At 46.0% G+C, this 19833-nt stretch overlaps 1 protein-coding gene and 1 pseudogene across 4 annotated transcripts; both read left to right on the plus strand.

Moving 5' to 3' along the window:
* The first annotated feature begins 442 nt into the window (after positions 1 to 442).
* On the plus strand, positions 443 to 6702 carry LOC100436435 (U3 small nucleolar ribonucleoprotein protein MPP10-like; annotated as a pseudogene).
* Positions 6703 to 10213: 3511 nt separating this feature from the next.
* On the plus strand, positions 10214 to 19377 carry LOC129050243 (golgin subfamily A member 6-like protein 1). 4 transcript variants are annotated; one of them, XM_054532013.2, is made up of 10 exons: positions 10214 to 11221; positions 12850 to 12978; positions 13773 to 13802; positions 14067 to 14117; positions 14206 to 14299; positions 14395 to 14501; positions 15867 to 15925; positions 16256 to 16397; positions 17075 to 18190; positions 18848 to 19377. In XM_054532013.2, exons 1-10 carry the CDS (start codon positions 10268 to 10270, stop codon positions 18908 to 18910), a joined length of 2745 nt encoding a protein of 914 aa, XP_054387988.1. In that variant the 5' UTR covers positions 10214 to 10267; the 3' UTR covers positions 18911 to 19377. The 4 variants fall into 4 exon arrangements, with proteins under 4 accessions (XP_054387988.1, XP_054387987.1, XP_054387989.1 ...); XM_054532012.2 differs by having other exon boundaries at positions 17072 to 18190; positions 18848 to 19375; XM_054532014.2 differs by lacking the exon at positions 13773 to 13802 and having other exon boundaries at positions 17072 to 18190; positions 18848 to 19373.
* The last annotated feature ends 456 nt before the right edge of the window (positions 19378 to 19833 follow it).

Here is a 19833-nt window from a genome sequence, read left to right on the forward strand (position 1 = left end):
GCCTCGGCCTTCCAAAGTACTGGGATTACAGGCATGAGCCACAACGCCCGGCCAGAGTTGGATGCTTTTTGGAGAGGAATGAATTTGGATTAGGCATTCACATTTATTTATGCCCTTACATGTTAAAGAAGGTGAAACTGAGGCCAGGTGCAGTGGCTCACACCTGTAATCCCAGCACTTTGGGAGGCTGAGTCAGGTGGATCACTAGGCCAGGAGATCGAGACCATCCTGGCTAACATGGTGAAACCCCATCTTTACTAAAAATACAAAAAAAATTTAGCCTGGCGTGGTGGTGGGCACCTGTAGTCGCAGCTAATTGGGAGGCTGAGACAGGAGAATGGCGTGAACCCAGGAGGCAGAGCTTACAGTGAGCCGAGATCACGCCACTGCACTCCAGCCTGAGTGACAGAGCAAGACTGTCTTGAAAAAACCAAACAAAACAAAAAACTTAAGCAAATTCCATCTGAGGAAAAGCCCAGTTCTCAGTGATGAGGATTCTGATCTTGACTTTGATATCAACCAATTGGAACAGCAGAGCAAGGTGCAAAGCAAAGGACATGGAAAACCAAGAGAAAAGTCCATAGTAGATGAGAAATTCTTCCAACTCTCTGAAATGGAGGCCTGTTTAGAAAACAGAGAAAAAGAAGAGGAACGAAAAGATGATGATGAGGTGGCAGATACTGATTTTTCTGAAGATACTGATTCTGATGAAGATGAAGGGGGACTGTTTGGAAGTAAAAAACTTCAGGTAAAGTTCTGAGAGAGGAGAGAGCACTTTCCTCCTCCTCAAATTAGCTTTTGTTCTGTTTTTCTAGGAGAGATGTAATTGTAGTTAGAAGATTTGAAGCTAAGAAATGTTGTGCTCTATCTTATCAGTTATAAATGAATCTGTACTTCCATTCAGTTTGTGTTCCAGTTGTTCTTATAACAGTTTTATGGTAATGTTTTTAGTTGCCAATTTCACCTAATAACTATTTTTGGTTTGTAGTGTTATTAAGTTAGAAAGTAATGTAGACATACGGTATACACACACAAATATATGCGCATGTGTTAATGATGTATTTTTCTATTCCTAGTTAATAGTTTTAAAAACTTTTTATTTTTGTCAGATAAAAGTTCCAGAAATATGAAGTAGAAAGATTTTTTTGATCCAGTTGAAAGTGATGAAGATATAGCAAGTGATCACGATGATGATCTGGTTCAAACAAGATGATGAAATTGCTGAAGAAGCAGCAGAAGAACTAAGCATTTCTGAAATGTATTTTGAACCATCCTTTACATTGTTAGCTGGAATTGCCCAATCATGTATGGGTACTTGTGGTTTTCACATATGTTTGTTTTAAGAAGTTAGATTCTCTCCTATCAGATATTCTCAAGATAGCCAGAGGAAAGTCTGGATTTAAAGGGACATTAGAGATCATTTAATGAAGAAAAATATTACTGGCAGTAGCAATCAAACCTTTCTTACCAGGAACTTTGATTTGGTTTTGTGCCCAAAATATCCTGTTATTTTTGTGAGATAGGAGGTTTGTATTATAGATTGATGAATAATTTATTTTCTATATATTGGACACTTTTTGTTCTGTTTCTTACATAGCATGTCACTTAAATGATACCTTCTCTTCCTCCATACCTGAATGATTTTGGAAGTTCTGAGCATTTGGTGGCATTAGGCATATAAAAGAAGAACTTTATTAAGGGAAAATATGTTTCCTTTTGTTTTTCTAATGGAAAGCAGTATATTTTTTTTTGTAAGAGTTTTGGTAGTGCAGGGATGGAGATGATGACCTGGAAGAAAGTGAAGACAGTAAACAAGGTAAAGAAAGTTTGAAAAGAGTGACCTTTGCTTCACCGGATGATGAGGCAACTGAAGATGCAGGTGTTTTAAATGTAAAGAAAAATTCTGATGAAGATAAATCCTCTTTTCAAAAAAGACAGGAAAGGGTAGTTAGGAATTTGAGGAATTTTTAATATGCTTGACATGATTGTGGAACTCACAGACTACTAACAAATCTTCTCTATTTTTCTTTCTTTTTTTCTTTTTTTTTGAGATGGAGTCTTCCTCTATCACCCAGGCTGGAGTGCAATGGCACGATCTTGGCTCACTGCAGCCTCCGCCTCCTGATTTCAAGTGATTCTCCTTCAGCCTATTGAGTAGCTGAGATTAGAGGTGCATGCCACCATGCCTGGCTAATTTTTGTATTTTTAGAAGACAAGGGGTTTCACCGTGTTGGCCAGGCTGGTCTCGAACTCCTGACCTCAGGTGATCCTCCTGCCTTGGCCTCCCAAAGTGCTGAGGATACAGGTGTGAGCCACTGTGCCCCAGCCTTCCCTATTTTTCTTGTGGTAACTAGTAACCATCCTTTGAAAACAAATATGTTGGCCAGGTGTGGTGGCTTACACCTGTAATCCTAGCATTTTGGTAGTCTGAAGCAGGAGGATCGCTTGAGCTCAGGAGTTCAAGACCAGCCTGGGCAACATAGTGAGACCTTGTCTCTACAAAAAATACAAAAATTAGTGGGACACAGTGGTGTATGCCTGTAGTCCAGCTACTCAGGTAGCTGAGGCAGGAGGATCACTTCAGCCCAGGAGTTCAGTGCTGCAGTGAGCTATGATCACATCACTCTCTCCAGCCTGGGTGGTGGAGCAAGATCCTGTCTTCAAACAAACAAAGAAACAGAAAACTGAAAATCTTGCTGCTACTCTCTAATGCAAAAGCACAGTATATAGAGTTGCCATATGGAAAGCATGTGATTTGCAAAAATCAGTGCCCGCATTACCCAGCCCATAGCTTTCAACTTGGGGCCTGTGTGTAAAATGATTGTTTCTTTTCTGTCTCCCTTATGTCTTTATATGCATAGCATATCTCTCCTGACAAAGCTGTCCTGAGAACCTCTTCTTGTAACTGTTTTGACTGCTCCGGAGGATGCCGCCTACGTCTTTAAGGTGCTCCACAGATTTTGATGAGTTCCAAATAGTCATAATTTTAATTAATACCATGAAAAAGATATCTTGCAAAGTATGTCATGATTTCAGACAAGTGAAATTTCATTTAATTTTAGTAGATGTAGTCCGGCTCCAATAATTGGGCTATATTATTTATCCAATCTTAAAATTTTATTATAATAAAAATGAGAATCGTGCCAGGCACAGTAGCTCACACTTGTAATTCCAGCACTTTGGGAGGCTGAGGAGGGAGGATTGCTTGAGCCCAGGAGTTCGAGACCAGCCTGGACAACATGGTGAAACCCCATCTCCACTAAAAATGTAAAAAATTAGCTGGGTGTGGTAGCGTGAGCCTATAGTCTCTGCCACTGGAGAGGCTGATAGGGGATGATCACTTGAGTCCAGGAGTTCAAGGCTGCACTGAGCTATGACTGGACTATGGCACTCCAGCCTGGGCAACAGAGCTGGAGAATAAGCAAATAAACGATACCAAGAATATCAAAAGAATTATTTTTAAAATCTGTGAATCTAAGTTAAATTCATCATTGTCAGATTGTCCCTGGAAGATGAATTCTAAAGGAGAAAAAGAAACATAAAGTATCAATGAGATAGTGTCCTCCCATCCTGCTCCTCCCACCCTCCCACACAAAAAAGAAAGAAAGGTTTGGTTTCGCTATGAAATTATATCAGAGCTTCAAGTTAAGTTTTCAGTAAATCACAAGTAATTTATTGCAATTTCCACATATAAAGAATAAAGTAGAACTTTCAAACTTTTTTCTTTTGAAACTGTTAGAGCATGAAAACCCAAACCTGACAAAGGTACCTGACAAACAGAGCATTAAAACACACATACTCTCTCATTCATGACTAGTGATGCAAACGTAGCACAGTGGGAAAATTATGCCACACAACCACATGAGCCTTATTCTCTTGAATCACTATTAGAAGATCTGGTATGATTCCTGCTGGCAAGATGTTAAGGAGAGAATACACGGTTCCATCCATATATGTTAGAAAGACCTTTGATAAAATTCAATATTTATTTCTAATTTTTTTTTACTCCTAGTGGATTATAAATACATCTATCCAAAAGCTGCCATCATGCATGATGAGTGAAATTCTAAAAACATCCCTTTAAGATCAGGAATAAGACAAAATGTCCAGTATTACTGTTACCGCTGTTAATTAACATTAACAGTTAATAACCAAATAAGCCAGTGCAGCTACAAAAGATAAAGATAAGAGATTAGGAAAACTGCTGGGAGCAGTGGTTCTCACCTGTAATCCCAGCACTTTGGGAGTTCAGGAGCTCCCAGCACTTGAGCTCAGGAGTTTGAGACCAGCCTGGGCAACATAGTGAGACCTCATCTCTGTAAAAAAAATACAAAATTATCTGGGTGTGTTACATGTGCCTGTGGTCCCAGCTACTTGGGAGTCTGAGGTGAGAGACTGCTTGAGCCTGGGAGGCAGATGTTGCAATGAGCTGAGATTGTGCAGCTGTACTCCAACCTGGGCAACAGAGTGAGACTCTGTCTCAAAAAAAAAAAAAAAAAAAAAAATGATTAAGGATACTAAAATGAAAACATTAGTGTTTGGAGAGAAAACTGAATGGATAAACTGAATTGACATTAGGAAAATAAGAGCATTCTGTAAGATAGCTGAAAAAGCTGGTATTTATACACTGAAGTCATAATTGTCTTTTAGAAGTTAGAGATAATAAGAATTTGAGTTTAGAGTCAAAAGGGTCAACCTCCATCAAATACTAATATTCTAATCAAAGAATTACTTAGGCGGATGTGATGGCTCACACCTGTAATCCCAGCCCTTTGGGAGGCTGAGGCAGGCAGATCACAAGGTCAGGAGATCGAGACCATCCTGGCTAACACGGTGAAACCCCATCTCTACTAAAAACACTAAAAATTAGCCAGGCGTGGTGGTGGGTGCCTGTAGTCCCAGCTACTCAGGAGGCTGAGGCAGGAGAATGGCATGAACCCAGGAGATGGAGCTTGCAGTGAGCCGAGATCACACCACTGCACTCCAGCCTGGGTGACAGAGTGAGAGACTGTACCTCAAAAACTAAAACGAAAACAAAAACAACAATTACTTAACTTTAGGATGCTCTAATAATCAGAATTGATAGTGGTTTGTGAAGAGATAAATCACTTGAATAGAAGAGAACCCAGAAATAAACCCAAATGCTTCTGGGGGAGTGTAGTATATTATAAACATGACATTTTAAACCAATGAGGAAAAGAAATCATTTGCAGCTCACCCCACCATAGGCAGCAGGAATAGGAAGTCATTGGAAGAATAAAAAGACAGTAAGAACAGAACAGAATTGTAGAACAGTACATTTCTTGCTTCCCCATTTTTCAAAGTATTTTTTGCTTTTTCACAAATGTAAGTGTAATTTTGTTTTCTAAATGAATACTAATTCTTTTTTCTCTTTCTTAGATGAATGACAAAAATTACATCTTTAGAAAAAGAGTTGTTAGAAAAAAGCCTTGGCTGCGTGTGGGGGAAGTGACAACACAGAAGAGACCAGAGAAGAGCCTCCTGGAGGAGAGCTGCGCTTCGACCATGCTGTCCGGATGGGTGTGGTGCACTCTTCTGCAGAGTGTTCACTTCTCTGCTTTTTCTATGGTCCCATTTCATAGAAAGATTTGGGGTGATGTTTCTTTCCCTCAACTTTTTATTTTAAAAACTTGCAAACACAGAAAAGTTGATAAAATCATGCAGTGAACATATGTATGCTATTCAACTGGATTCACTAGTTAACGTTTTGTCATATTTGTTTTCTCTCTTCCATGTATGGAAGATTGTATATGTGCCCTTCTTCCCCCTGAATGATTTCAAAGTAAGTTGGCAGTATCAGAGCATTTCACTGTTAAGTACTTTTGCAGATATCGTCTAAGAACCAGGACATTCTCCTATATAATCACAATGCCATTAATCCACCCAAAAATTTTAACTTCAATACACTAATGATATCTAATGTATGGATTATAATCAGCTTTCTGGCAGTAATCTGTTTAGAAGGCTTGCATCCTGTCACTGTCCACCGATTAAATTTTGAACTCTAACTTGAAACCCTGGTCATCTCATTGCCTTCTTTCTTATACCCATTAAATCCAAAGGAGCTCTCATTTTATTTCTACAGAAAAGAGAATGGAAAAGAGGGGAAGAGTCCCTAGTACCTTGGATAAAGTATGAGCACTTACTACCATATGTATTCTAGTTCTGTAGTTTTCAAACTTCAGGGAGCATCTCAAGGCTTATTAAAGCACAGATAGCTGTCCTTCCCCACTTTCTGATTCAGGAGGTGTGGGGCTGGCCCAGGAATTTGCATGTCTAACGAGTTCCCACATGTTGCTGATGCTGAGGGTCTAAGGAATACAATGCGTGAACCCGTGGTTTAGTGGATATCCACCTAATGAATACATGTTGTATTTCCTTTTGCACCTGTGATTACAGAGGAAACACCTTTCAACTGGAAGATATCATTAAACAGAGGATAAGAGATCAGGTCAGTAAGAATTAAATTTAACTTAATTGAAATGTCACTCAAAAGTTTAGAAATAATATGACAGGCCAGACACAGTGGCTCATGCCTGTAATCCCAGCACTTTGAGATGCCAAGGCAGATGGATCACTTGAGGTCAGGAGTTCAAGACCAGCCTGTCCAAGATGGTAAAACTCCCTCTCTACTAAAAATACAAAAATTAGCTGGGCATGGTGGTGCATGCCTATAGTCCCAGGTGCTCAGGAGGCTGAGGCAGGGGAATCGCTTGAACTTGGGATATGGAGGTTGCAGTGAGCTGAGATGTGCCACTGCACTCCAACCTGGGCAACAGAGTGAGACTCCATCTCAAAATAAATAAATAAGATAAAAATAAAAATAAAGGGAAGATGGGGCAGCTTTGTGTACTGCATGTCCCGAAAATGGGCTGATTTCTCTCAAGAGGCAGGGATTTAAGCTCTGTAGCCTACATGGGATACATACAGGAGAAAAAAGAAGAAAAAGAAAAGAAATGTAAATATAAATAAATGAAAATAACACTTCTCCATGATTATAAAGGAAATCACATTGTTTTTGTAATAATTTGGATGACAAAATATAAAGAAAAATCTTTAATTTTGCCACTCAAAACATTCCAGTTTGTTGCTTTTCACACTTTTTATGCTATAAACATTTTAAAAAGTAGAATCATAGTACATGGTCTTTTGTCACTCACTATATTTTAAGCACGTTTCTATGGGAGAAATATATCCTGGCATCATCACTTTTAATCGCTGGGTGTAAGGTAAGTGAATGATCGCCACCCCAGAGGTGAATTTCCTTCTATATATATTTTAATGGACTCGAGTGAGGATTTTTACACTGAATTCATAGAAGTAGAATTTCTAGAGGAAAATAATATAAAACAGTTTTAGGATTTTTAAAAGAAATGTTGAAATCATCCTATAGGAAAATTGGTTGGGTTTATGCTCCCACCAGCAGGGACAGAGCTCCAGGTTCCCCCTTCCATTTGTCATCTTTGCTGGTCTTTAAGCAGAAAATCTCATTGTTTTCATTACCTTTCTTTGATTTCTAGCACTTTTGAATCTTTTTCATTTGCTTATTGGCCATCTTTATTCTTGTGGGAGGTGCCGGTTTCTCCATTGTCCATTTTCTGCTGGAAATCATTCATTTTTTTTTCTGAGTAATTTTAAAGATTTCTTTATAGGCTAAGGATACAAACCTTTAATCTGTCATTGAGGTTACAAAGACCTTCTCCCAGTAACTAATTTGTCATTTCACTCTATTTATTTATTTTTTGCTAGCAAAGCACCAAAGTCAAATTTCACTTAATTTTTATCCTGCTGAATGAACACATTTTAACTTAGTGATTTTAGTGGAAACAGGAGCAGGACAGAATGTATAACTAGATCTTGCTCTGTCACCCTAACTGGAGTGCAGTAGCATGATCATAGCTACTGCAGCCTCAAACTTCTGGGCTCAAGTGATTTTCCCACCTCAGCCGCCCAAGTAGCTCTAGGACTACAGGTGTGTGCCACCAAGCCCAGCTAATTTTTAAATTTCCTTTGTAGAGATATGAATTCACTATGCTGCCCAGGCTGGTCTTGAACTCCTGACTTACCCCACCTTGGCTTGCCAATATGCTGGGAGTAGAGGCGTGAACTACTGCACCCGGCCAAGAGCTTACTTGTGTTTGCTAGTGAGATTCTTGGTATCTTTTTATATTTGAGGCTTTCGTGCTAGTGCTGAAGTATTACACTCACCATCTGAGGTTTACAGGACTTTTGTTTTAATGTTGAATAGAGGGAACTGTTTAGTTTTGCACCTTTGCAAGTATACAAAATGTGCCTACCAGGACTTTGCTTTATATCCATTGAAAAGCAAGAAGTAACACAGTAAAAGTATGCCTGGCTACAGGCTGTGGAAGAATGGAGTATTCTGGTTTAATTCTATTAACTTGGAAGGATGAAGGTGAAAAAAATTCAAAACTTTAATTTCCTGTTGAATGCAATTTGAAAATATAGCCAGTGACTCCACTTTTCTTCTCTAGTAAGTTTGGACATTCAGATCTATGTTGTCTTTTATCATAGAATTCCTAGTGCGCCGGAGTCTTATATTGTGAAGATCCTTTTCTAAAACTTTAGATGTAAGAGGATAGAAATGATATTGGATGAGATCAGGCTGGATGAGAACTGATACCTGTAAATATATTTTTTAGATGAAATCTCTGATTGCCACACGTTTTCTTATTGAACTCATAAAAATAAAACACACTGGCTGGAGGGTGGAAGTAGGAAGGAGATTTATGTCTTTTAATTGCATGTCATTGTTTCATATCGAGACAGAACATATAGTATCCCTGGCTTTGGACCTATAGAAGGAAACACATTTTTCTACCTGCTGTATGGCAGAGGTTCCTGAACACCTGGACAGCTTATTGCAGCACGGATTGCTGGGCCCTACTCCAGAGTTTCTGATTCATCAGGTCTAGGGTGGGGCCTGAGAATTTACATTTATAAGAAGTTCCCAGGTGCTCCTGGTCCAGAGACTATATGTTTGAGAGCCACTCTTACATACTAACTGTAAATTGTAGAACTCTATAAAAAAGCTTAGTTTGGTCTGAGATAAGAAGCACACAGGTAATGGAGCAAATCATGAAAAAGTCAATGCTTGATCCCAGGTAACAAGCAATACACAGTGACATAACACAATTCTTGGTTTTCATGATTGCAAGTCATAGCCAAGTATCTAGTGAGAAATTCAGTTTCATTTTCAGGGCTTAGAGGCCAGGTGATTCTAGAAAAATAGGATTTAGTGATTAACCTCATGAGAGTGGGAGTTATTTATGTCCTTTTTCTCTCCCCCATCACTTACCATTTAGCCTTACATTAGAAGGGTCCTGTATTTGCTTTAACCCTGTAAAGAACTTTGAGTGCTTATTAAACAGAAAGCTTTGTGTGTGTGTGTGTGTGTGTGTGTGTGTGTGTGTGTGTGTGTGTACGTATATATTTAGAGACAGAGTCTCATTCTGTAACCCAGGCTGAAGTGCAGTGGCATGATTTTGGCTCACTGCAACCTCTGCCTCACAGGTTCAAGGGATTCTCCTGCCTCAGCCTCCCAAGTAGCTGGGATTACAGGCACCTGCCACCATGCCCAGCTACTTTTGTATTTTTAGTAGAGACAAGGTTTCATCATGTTGGCCAGTCTGGTCTTGAACTCCTGAATTTGGGTGATCCACCCACCCCAGCCTCCCAAAGTGCTGGGATTACAGGCATGAGCCATCACGCCTGGCTCAAAAGCTTTGTGTTTTTAAAGATATTAGACATGTTTCTTGTTTTTTTTTTTTTTTAAACTTAACACTAATGTAGGAGAATAAGAGAAAGTTTTTCTAAAAAAGAGAAAACATTGTGATTATCTTATTGGAATGTTGGATACTAAAGTCTGCTTTATCAATCATCAAGCACACTATAAAATTTCCATTTTAATAGGATTTGTACCTCAATTGAGGTAATAAAGTTTTAAAGTTTTTCAAGTGAAAGCCAGCCCCGCCCCTCTCCTGGAGTGGGCGGGGACAGCAGTTGCAAGGGCAGCTTTCCTTGTGACAACACAGGTCCTTCATGACACGCTGCTGTCTGGCCACAACTCCTTTTCCTTTCATCTTTCTCATTGGCCAATGGGCTTCAAGCATTGAGGCCACGCCCCTATTCTGCATTCTAGTGCAGCCCTGGTTACGCCTCCTCTGGCTCAGTCACACAGCGACGTAGAGGTGACTGGAGGTGTACAGTTGTCCTCACCTGGATCATGCTGATGTGGCCCCAACCCCACCTCCCTGACAATCCCCACCTCCCTACCCATCCCCACCTCCCTACACACCCCCACCTCCCTACCCACCCCCACCTCCCTACCCACCCCCACCTCCCTACCCATCCCCACCTCCCTACCCACCCCCACCTCCCTACCCACCCCCACCTCCCTACACACCCCCACCTCCCTACACACCCCCACCTCCCTACCCATCCCCACCTCCCTACCCACCCCCACCTCCCTACCCACCCCCACCTCCCTACCCATCCCCACCTCCCTACCCACCCCCACCTCCCTACCCACCCCCACCTCCCTACCCACCCCCACCTCCCTACACACCCCCACCTCCCTACCCATCCCCGCCCCCCTACCCAACCCCACCTCCCTACACACCCCCACCTCCCTACACACCCCCACCTCCCTACACACCCCCACCTCCCTACCCACCCCCACCTCCCTACACACCCCCACCTCCCTACACACCCCCACCTCCCTACCCACCCCCACCTCCCTACACACCCCCACTCATCTACCCATCCCCACCTCCCTACCCACCCCCACCTCCCTACACACCCCCACCTCCCTACCCACCCCCACCTCCCTACACACCCCCACCTCCCTACCCACCCCCACCCCCCTACCCATCCCCACCCCCCTACACACCCCCACCTCCCTACCCACCCCCACCTCCCTACCCATCCCTACCCCCCTACCCACCCCCACCCCCCTACACACCCCCACCTCCCTACCCACCCCCACCTCCCTACCCATCCCCACCCCCCTACCCACCCCCACCTCCCTACACACCCCCACCTCCCTACACACCCCCACCTCCCTACCCACCCCGACCTCCCTACCCATCCCCGCCCCCCTACCCACCCCCACCTCCCTACCCAACCCACCATGTACAAAGAAACCCGACAGAACAAATTGGCCGAGGCCAAGGAAAAGGTAAACGCACCAGCACCCCAACCCAAGTTGAGGCTCCCTCTGACAGCCGAACTGCTGCCAGTCTGTGCCACTCCCGAGGCATAGCGGGCTGGGCCCCCCCAGTACCTCTGGGATCCCCACACCAAAATCTTGTCAGTCAGCCCAACCCCCACATGAGTCCTGCCCCTGTCCTGCCCGGCACCCCAGGGTGACTTTGAGCAGGTGACTCCCGGGGCTTCCAACTCCATACTCTGCCCTTACCTCCTGCTACCCCAAACCCGACCTCCCTGGGCTCTTTGGGCTCACATCTCCAAGGACCTGGGTGCCCCAGAACCTGCCCTCACCAGTTGCCACAGGGTGACTTTGGGGATGTGACTCCTGGGGCTCCTTGCTCCTTACTTGGCCCTCACCTCCTGCCGCCCCAAGCCTGACCTCCCGGGGCTCTTTGGGGTCATGTCTCCAAGGACATGGGTCCCAATTTTGTGACCCCCCTCCCCAGTCTCAAAGCGGCAACTTGGGCATTGCACTCATGTGTCCCCCCCACCCCCGCCACTCCACCGAGGAGTGGAATGTAGTGATGTCACAGTCCCTCTACAAACTGTCATTACTACCACAAGACTGCCCTTTGGTCTTAGGACCCAGTCCCCTAAGTGTTCTTGCCCACTTCTGTTTCCTCTGGTTGCAGCACAGGTTTCCAGCTGGAAGGGGAATGGGGACCGTGGGACCTAGAAGAGAGAGGTTTCAGTCTGCCTGACTTCCTTACCACAGACGTTGACAGTGTGAAAAGCCTACACCTCCCCCATGAGCTCCACATGTTGACAGTGTCTCTGGGTGGCAATGGGAGAACGGGTTGGGTTGGGTTTTCTCCCAGGCTTCTACTCTCCAGAGAGACTTTAACATTTTTTCTGAGTTCTGCACCTCAGATTTGAATTCTCCATTATTCTGGGACCAGAGTGCCCCTCAGTCACTGGTTTCTGGAGTGAGATCTGCTTATCTTCTGTGGAACAGATCTTGGGAAACTGGACTTGACAGCTTGAGTCTTCCTCATCTCATCTCAACCTGGGGTACTTTGAGTGCCACAGGATAAATATGGGGCATCTTTCTGAAGCATCAGTTTCCCTTGATTCTATTGAGAGATGAAACATTAATGTACTTAGGGATGAAAGTCACATAGATTTATAAGAGTATACAAGACTTCTCTCTGAAATGAGGCTTGGGTTGTCCTCTTTCTGCTAAATTCCCGGATTTAACAGAAAGGCTGCCTTCTGCCATGAGGATACATTGATGTAAAGGTTTGAGAGGTACTGGTGTACTTCTTAACACTAACAGACGTGTGAGGGTGTACAGTTCCTGCCTACTTAATATTTGCTTTTCTACCTCTGTCTCTGGTTTTGGTCCCTGGCAGCTGCTGATTTGTGGCAAAATCCCAGAGCTCAGAGTCAGAAAACTGAGTTTAAGTTCCATTACTGCCTTTTTTTTCAGCCATGGTATCAATCTCTCTCAGTCACTAAGTGATTGTGACAACATTTCCTACAGTTGGTGGCATTAAATCAGATGGTCTATAAGAGTATTTAGTATAAACTGTAAAGCAGGATGTGACTGTAGGAGCTTGTAGTTCTCATGAGTATCACTGCTCTTCCTTTCCACAGTTGAGAGACCATCATGCCCAGACCAACTCTAGTGTTGGTGCAGGAGCAAGCGACACCAAAAAGAAGAAAATAAATAATGGCACTAACCCTGAGACAACCACTTCTGATGGTTGCCACTCACCTGAGGATGTGAGTCTTGGCTGGCCAGGCTCCTGGGGACAGAGGGCCCAAGGGGTGGTGGAGGGTAATTGTTAAGATTGTGGAAGAACTGCCAGGTACTGGTTAAGAATTCTGGATTTGAATCCTACCTCTCCATCTGCTAGGGATATGATTTAGGGCAAATTGCTTGAGCTCTTTGGGCCTCTCTTTTCACATCTGTAAAACAGGAGTGGTATCATTTTACTTGTATTTGTGAAGTTTAAATGAGATTTGTCATTGTGTTTTTATGTTAATCCCTAGTCCAGGGCCTGCTGTAAACTCTCCTTGGGCATGCATTTCCTGAGGTAGAGTTAGAGAGTATCAGAGGTTTCTGTTAGCTCTGAGAGCCTGACAGTTAAAGGCCCACTAGAATGGAAACCTCAGGGCCAAGGACTCCTGTCTGCCTTTTCTGACCTCTATCCCCGCTGTGAGGAACGGTCCCTGGCCCGTATGTGCTCAACGTTTGCTGAATGAATGCACCTTTCTAAATCACAAGCTGGCAGAAGGGTGGGCTTTTCTCACACTCCATCTCTGAAGGTTTCTGTTACTGTCTTTTCAAGAGAATCTAGTTTCAGACTTTGAGTTCCGTGGCTGTGGGCAAAAACCAACAAAGACCCAAATCCTTCTTCTTTGGGAGTTGAGGAGAGTTGACCAGTTTGTGTTCCCATTGGGTCTGAGAACTGTGCCTTTTAAATCCATTCCTGACCCCTGCCTACCGCTTCCTGGCCTGGGGAATAGAGTCGAGGGGGCCACCCTCAGTCACCTTCCTTTGACTCTCCCCACAGAAACAACAGAACCGAGCTCAGCTGGAAGAAGTAACCCAATTTCTTTGTTTGCTCACGACATGACCGCTGGGTTTGGGGGCACTCAGATGTAGAGGCCCCAGTCTCATCTCCCCCACTCCTAGCCTGGGGAAGAAGGCTCACCCCCCTTATTCCACCCCATCCCCACAGGGTCCCTGATAAACTGGTCCCATGGGTGGGCCTGTCCTGGGGCAGTGGTGCCATTCTGGGGGCATGTCTCTTGCTGTGCCATCTCTGCCTCCTCCTAGCAAGAGCTCTGTCTTCCTCTTTCTATAGGAAAAGAAGGCAAACCACCAACATCAGGAAGCTCTAAGGAGGGAGCTAGAGGTGAGTGGAGGGTGTGAAGTTCCCTCCTGTCCTCTGGGGAATGTTTCTTTGCTTCTCTTTCAGCATTTGCTTGTCTTTTCTCCCAAAGGCCCAGGTTCATACCATACGAATCCTTACATGTCAGAAAACTGAGCTTCAGACGGCACTCTATTACAGCCAGCAAGCTGTCAAGCAGTTGGAAGGTGGGAATCTGGCACCCCGTCATCCTTGAACCTGGCACTTTGACAGGCCTTTAGGGGGAGTCCTTTGGGCCACATCTGAATGTGTCTCATTCCAGGAGAGGCCAGGGATCTGATCGGCCGCCTGCATGATTCATGGAAGTTTGCAGGAGAGTTAGAGCAGGCTCTCTCTGCCGTCACTACACAGAAGAAGAAGGCGGATAAGGTGAGTCCAACCACTGCCCCATACCCTGGGAGCCCAGCTTCGCAGATGGAGGAGTGAGCCTAAAGTTCCCTTCTGTAGGATGGAGTATCCTGCCCAGAAGGCAGCATTGCCATTTCTTGCTGCTTTTGTGTGTGGTTGTTAGAGGCAGACTGGGGCTGAGTGGGCTGCTGCGGGTGAGTTGGGGAGCACTGTGGGGAGCGAGCACTGGACATAGAGCTCAGAGGCCAGGTGCCCGCCCTGCCCATCCTTGGCTGTGGCCTTGGCCAAGTCCTAAGTGGCGGTTAGGGTACTTGTACCATAAAGGTGCAGAAGAGTATCTTGAGTATGTTATTACTTGTGTGGAGAGAGGGAGCAGGTATATATGTGTGTGTGTGTGTACGTATTATGGTAATATACATAAAACATGTTTGTAAGGATTCATAAAAAAAACTCAGGATAGAGGCACAGTGTGGGGGGGAGATATTTCCCTTCTGGACTTTCTGAGTTTTGGACTATGCGAACGTATCATCCTTTCAAAAATTCAACAAAGGATTAATTTCCTCCTTCTTAACTGTGCCCCTACCTCCAGCGAAAGAATGGGCTTAGAGAATCAGATATACCTGGGTGTTGAAATCCCAGCTGTAGGTGATCTTAGGCAGCACTTAACCTTTAATACCACATGTTTTTCATCTACACAATAGAGATAATAATGGTAACCATCTCCTATGGAGGTTATGAGGATTAAATGGGATTATTAGCATAGTGCCTGGTGAAGCACTCAATAAAGGTTCCAACAGTGGTAGTAATAAGAATAATAACAATAGCAATATTATCTGATCTCTCTGGGCCCCTGTTAGCCAGCCCTAAATTCAGTCTCTTTCCCTGTCCCTTCCACCTTCACTGAGTTCTTTGAAAAACAAATGAGGGCCGGGTGCTCTCACTCATGCCTGTAATGCCAGCACTTTGGGAGGCCGAGGTGGGTGGGTCACCTGAGGTCAGGAGTTCAAGACTAGACTGACCAACATGAAGAAACTCCATCTCTACTAAAAATACAAAATTAGCCGGGTGTGGTGGCACACGCCTGTAATCCCAGCTACTTGGGAAGCTGAGGCAGGAGAATCACTTGGACCCAGGAGGCGGAGGTTGTGGTGAGCCGAGATTACGCCATTGCACTCCAGTCAGGGTAGCAAGAATGAAACTCTGCCAAAACAAACAAACAAACAAAAAACAAATGAGACCATGGGCTTGGAAATGCCTTGAGAACATGTCAGGTGTGATTGAGAGTGAGGGAGTGTTACTGTGGAGTAGTCACAGTAGCTGTTGTTCCTGGTCATCCAGCTACTCCTCTGCCTGCTCTGTCTTGACTTAACCTTTCTCTATTTGCAGTACATTGAGGAGTTAACAAAGGAGAGGGACACCCTGAGTCTGGAGCTGTACAGGAACACGTAGGATGGGGGAAGGTGGAATGGGAGGTCTGGGGGCCCTTAGCGTGGGTGGTGTGCTGGGAGGTGGGGGGTACAGGTGAGCATGGGGAGAGGCTCCTACAGGTTTTCATGTGTGCACAGGGAAGCTCTAGTTCAGGCTGTGCCACTGACTCATGGGGTAGCCTCAGGCAACTCATGTCTTCTCTCTGGCCTGCCACCTGGGACTTTTAATTCCTGGGGTCCCTACCAATGCCACGGTTCTGTGGTTGTGGGTTGAAAGTAGAGGGTTGATCACCAAAGCGGTCCTTTCTGTTCTTCATTCATTCCTTTCTCTACTGCCTCTGGCCATAGCATAACCGATGAGGAGCTGAAGGAGAAAAATGCTGAACTAGAAGAAAAACTTCGACTTGTAGAATCTGAAAAGTCTGAGATCCAGCTCAACGTAAAGGAGCTAAAAAGAAAGCTGGAGAGGGCCAAGCTCCTGCTGCCACAGGTGAGCGGCTGCAGCCCCGGGGGTTGTGGGAGCCCCACCCAGCTAGGACCGGGGGGGGTGGGACCAGCCCCACCCAGCTGGTCTAGGGATCATGCAGGGTATGGGGAGGCTCCAGCCAAGAGCTGGAAAATTTGGGTCCCTGTTCTGGTCCCACCATAGAATCCTCTAGAGTGTGCTAAAAATGTACAAATTGGGGCCCTGCCTGGGGAATCAGAATCTCAGAGTTAGTGCTTAAAATATTTTTTTAAAGGATATTGGATGAAAACCATTATTTTATAGATTACATTTATTTATTTATTTATTTATTTATTTATTTTGAGTTGGAGTCTCACTCTTTTGCCCAGGCCAGAGTGCAGCGGTGCAATCTTGGCTCACTGCAAGCTCCGTCCCCTGGGTTCACGCCATTCTCCTGCCTCAGCCTCCCAAGTAGCTGGGACTACAGGTGCCTGCCACCACACCCGGCTAATTTTTTGTATTTTTAGTAGAGACGGGGTTTCACCGTGTTAACCAGGATGGTCTCCATCTCCTGACCTCGTGATCCGCCCACCTCGGCCTCCCAAAGTGCTGGGATTACAGGCGTGAGCCCCCGTGCCTGTCCTATAGATTACATTTATATGGCTAGCTCATGAGTCTGTTTCCTTCTGAGGTTCAAACCAACACTTTCACTATTCCAGCAGCAGCTGCAGGCGGAGGCTGACCACCTGGGTAAGGAGCTGCAGAGTGTGTCAGCAAAGCTCCAAGCCCAGGTGGAAGAGAACGAGTTGTGGAACCGCCTGAACCAGCAACAGGAGGAGAAGATGTGGAGCCAGGAGGAGAAGATACGGGAGAGGGAGGAGAAGATACGGGAGCGGGAGGAGAAGATACAAGAGCAGGAGGAGAAGATACGGGAGCAGGAGGAGAAGATGCGGAGGCAGGAGGAGATGATACGGGAGCTGGAGGAGAAGATACACGAGCAGGAAAAGATACGGGAGGAGGAGGAGAAGAGGCAGGAGCAGGAGAAGATACGTGAGCAGGAGAAGAGGCAGGAGCAGGAGGAGAAGATGTGGAGGCAGGAGGAGAAGATACACAAGCAGGAGGAGAAGATACGGGAGCAGGAGGAGAAGATGTGGAGGCAGGAGGAGAAGATGCACGAGGAGGAGAAGATACGGGAGGAGGAGAAGAGGCAGGAGCAGGAGGAGAAGATGTGGAGGCAGGAGGAGAAGATACGGGAGCAGGAGGAGATGTGGAGGCAGAAGGAGAAGACGCACCAGCAGGAGGAGAAGATACGGGAGCAGGAGGAGAAGATGTGGAGGCAGGAGGAGAAGATACGGGAGCAGGAGAAGAAGATGGGGAGGCAGGAGGAGAAGATATGGGAGCAGGAGGAGAAGATGGGGAGGCAGGAGGAGAAGATACGGGAGCAGGAGGAGAAGATGCACGAGCAGGAGGAGAAGATGTGGAGGCAGGAGGAGAAGATGCACGAGCAGGAGAAGATACGGGAGGAGGAAAAGAGGCAGGAGCAGGAGGAGAAGATATGGAGGCAGGAGGAGAAGATACAGGAGCAGGAGAAGATGTGGAGGCAGAAGGAGAAGATGCGCGAGCAGGAGGAAAAGATACGGGAGCAGGAGGAGAAGATGTGGAGGCAGGAGGAGAAGGTGCAGAAGCAGAAAGATATGATGCGGGAGCAGGAGGAGAAGATACGTGAGCAGGAGGAGATGATGCAGGAACAGGAGGAGAAGATGCGGAGGCAGGAGGAGAAGATGTGGGAGCAGGAAGTGAGGCTGCGGCACCAGGAGGAGAAGATGCAGGAACTGGAGGTGAGGCTGCAGGAGCTGGAGGAGAGGCTGGGGGAGCTGGGGCGGAAGGCCGAGCTCTGGGGGGAGCAGACGAAGGTGCGTGGAAACCCTGGAGATCATACAGAACGACCTCACCACAACTTAGCAGATGGTGGTTGGCTCCCTCTGCTTTTCCACCAGTCTGTGGCCTACAGTTTAAATGGTGGGAAGAAGGGTGTGAGATTTGAGGCTGGGGAGGGAGGCATGGGCCTCTAGGCAAGGGAGGCAGTCATTTAGGCCTGGAGGAAGGGGCCAGGGCAAGGGGCCTGGGCAGGCGACAGAGCCCCGCAGTGCCCTCGCCACCCTGTTTATGAGCCCAGAATCTGGAAGCCAGCCACTACCTACCCTGACGCCTATCCTGCAGGTGGAGCTGAAGAGCCAAGAGGCTCAGAGTCTGCAGCAGCAGTGAGACCATTACCTGGGTCACCTGCAGCAGTGTGTGGCCACCTATCAGCAGCTGGCCTCTGAGAAGGAGGCACTGCCCAGCTGCAGCAGCAGGAAGCTCAGGGCGAAGCGGTGGCCGAGGTGGCCCACCAAGAGTTGCAGGAGACCCGGTTGAGGGAGGTGATGAGGGCGGGGCCCCAAGCGGGATGACCTGGCAACCTCCGTGCCTTCTCACTCTCTTTCCTGGCCCCTTAGGAGCACCTGGAAGCTGCCATCTACCGAGCAGATGACAAGAACGCAAAAACAATAAACATGTAAAAGCCGGCAGCAAGGCCTGGAGAAGAGTAAGCCGCCACGTGACTGTTTAGAAGAGAGTCTGAGCACAAACCTGAAAAAAAACATTTATTTATTTTAAATTGTGGCAAAATACTGGCCAGGCGCGGTGGCTCACGCCTGTAATCCCAGCAACTTGGGAGACCGAGGTGAATGGATGACCTGAGGTCAGGGGTTCAAGACCAGCCTGGCCAATACAAAAATTAGCCGGGCATGGTGGCGCGTGCCTGTAATCCCAGCTACTTGGGAGGCTGAGGCAGGAGAATCGCTTGAACCTGCGAGGCAGAGGTTGCAGTGAGCTGAGATCGTGCCACTGCACTCAAGCCTGGGTGACAGAGCGAGACTCCGTCTCAAAAAAAAAAAAAGTTTCTATTGTGTTTTTTCTTGGTCTTTCTCGTTTAGTCTTGTGTTGTCTTATGGCATTCCTAATAAACTTTGTTCTGTCTCCAGAGAGTATTGACTTTGACTTTATGGCACACAACTGGAGTAAGGGCACATCGCCTTCATCTAGTTTGGGACTAAGCTGGTTCAAAGCAAGTTTTAGGTTTTATGATGGCTGGTCTATGTTTTATTCATTTGGACTCCCAGGGGTGGCCCTTCCAGGGTCCCCACCGAGGTCCCATCTCCTTCCTGGGACCCAAATTCTCATTAGATCATTTCAGCCCTGTGAGAGTGCCAAACATTCAGGTAGGCTCTCCAGCCCCTTAAGTACTACTTCATACTCAGTTTCTTAGCCTCTTAGCCCTCTACTGTTGACCAATCACCAAATGTGGGAAAAGCACCACAGACTGTCAGGGTCACCTCCTAGGCCTGGTCACTCAAGTTCTGGCTGAGGTTTTCAGTTACCTTCCAACAATTGTTTTTGATTGGGGGCAGGGCACACTTTTGTCCAGTTTTTCTAACTGCTC

Source organism: Pongo abelii, chromosome 16, assembly GCF_028885655.2.
Source record: "Pongo abelii isolate AG06213 chromosome 16, NHGRI_mPonAbe1-v2.0_pri, whole genome shotgun sequence".
Lineage (NCBI taxonomy): Eukaryota > Metazoa > Chordata > Mammalia > Primates > Hominidae > Pongo > Pongo abelii.

Coding starts and splice junctions, on each gene's coding strand:
- LOC129050243 (XM_054532012.2), top strand. CDS start 10,268: ATGCTGATGTGGCCCCAACCCCACCTCCCTGACAATCCCCACCTCCCT. Junction 11,222..12,849: donor TGGCCGAGGCCAAGGAAAAG/GTAAACGCACCA, acceptor TCCTTTCCACAG/TTGAGAGACCATCATGCCCA. Junction 15,926..16,255: donor CTGGAGCTGTACAGGAACAC/GTAGGATGGGGG, acceptor CTCTGGCCATAG/CATAACCGATGAGGAGCTGA.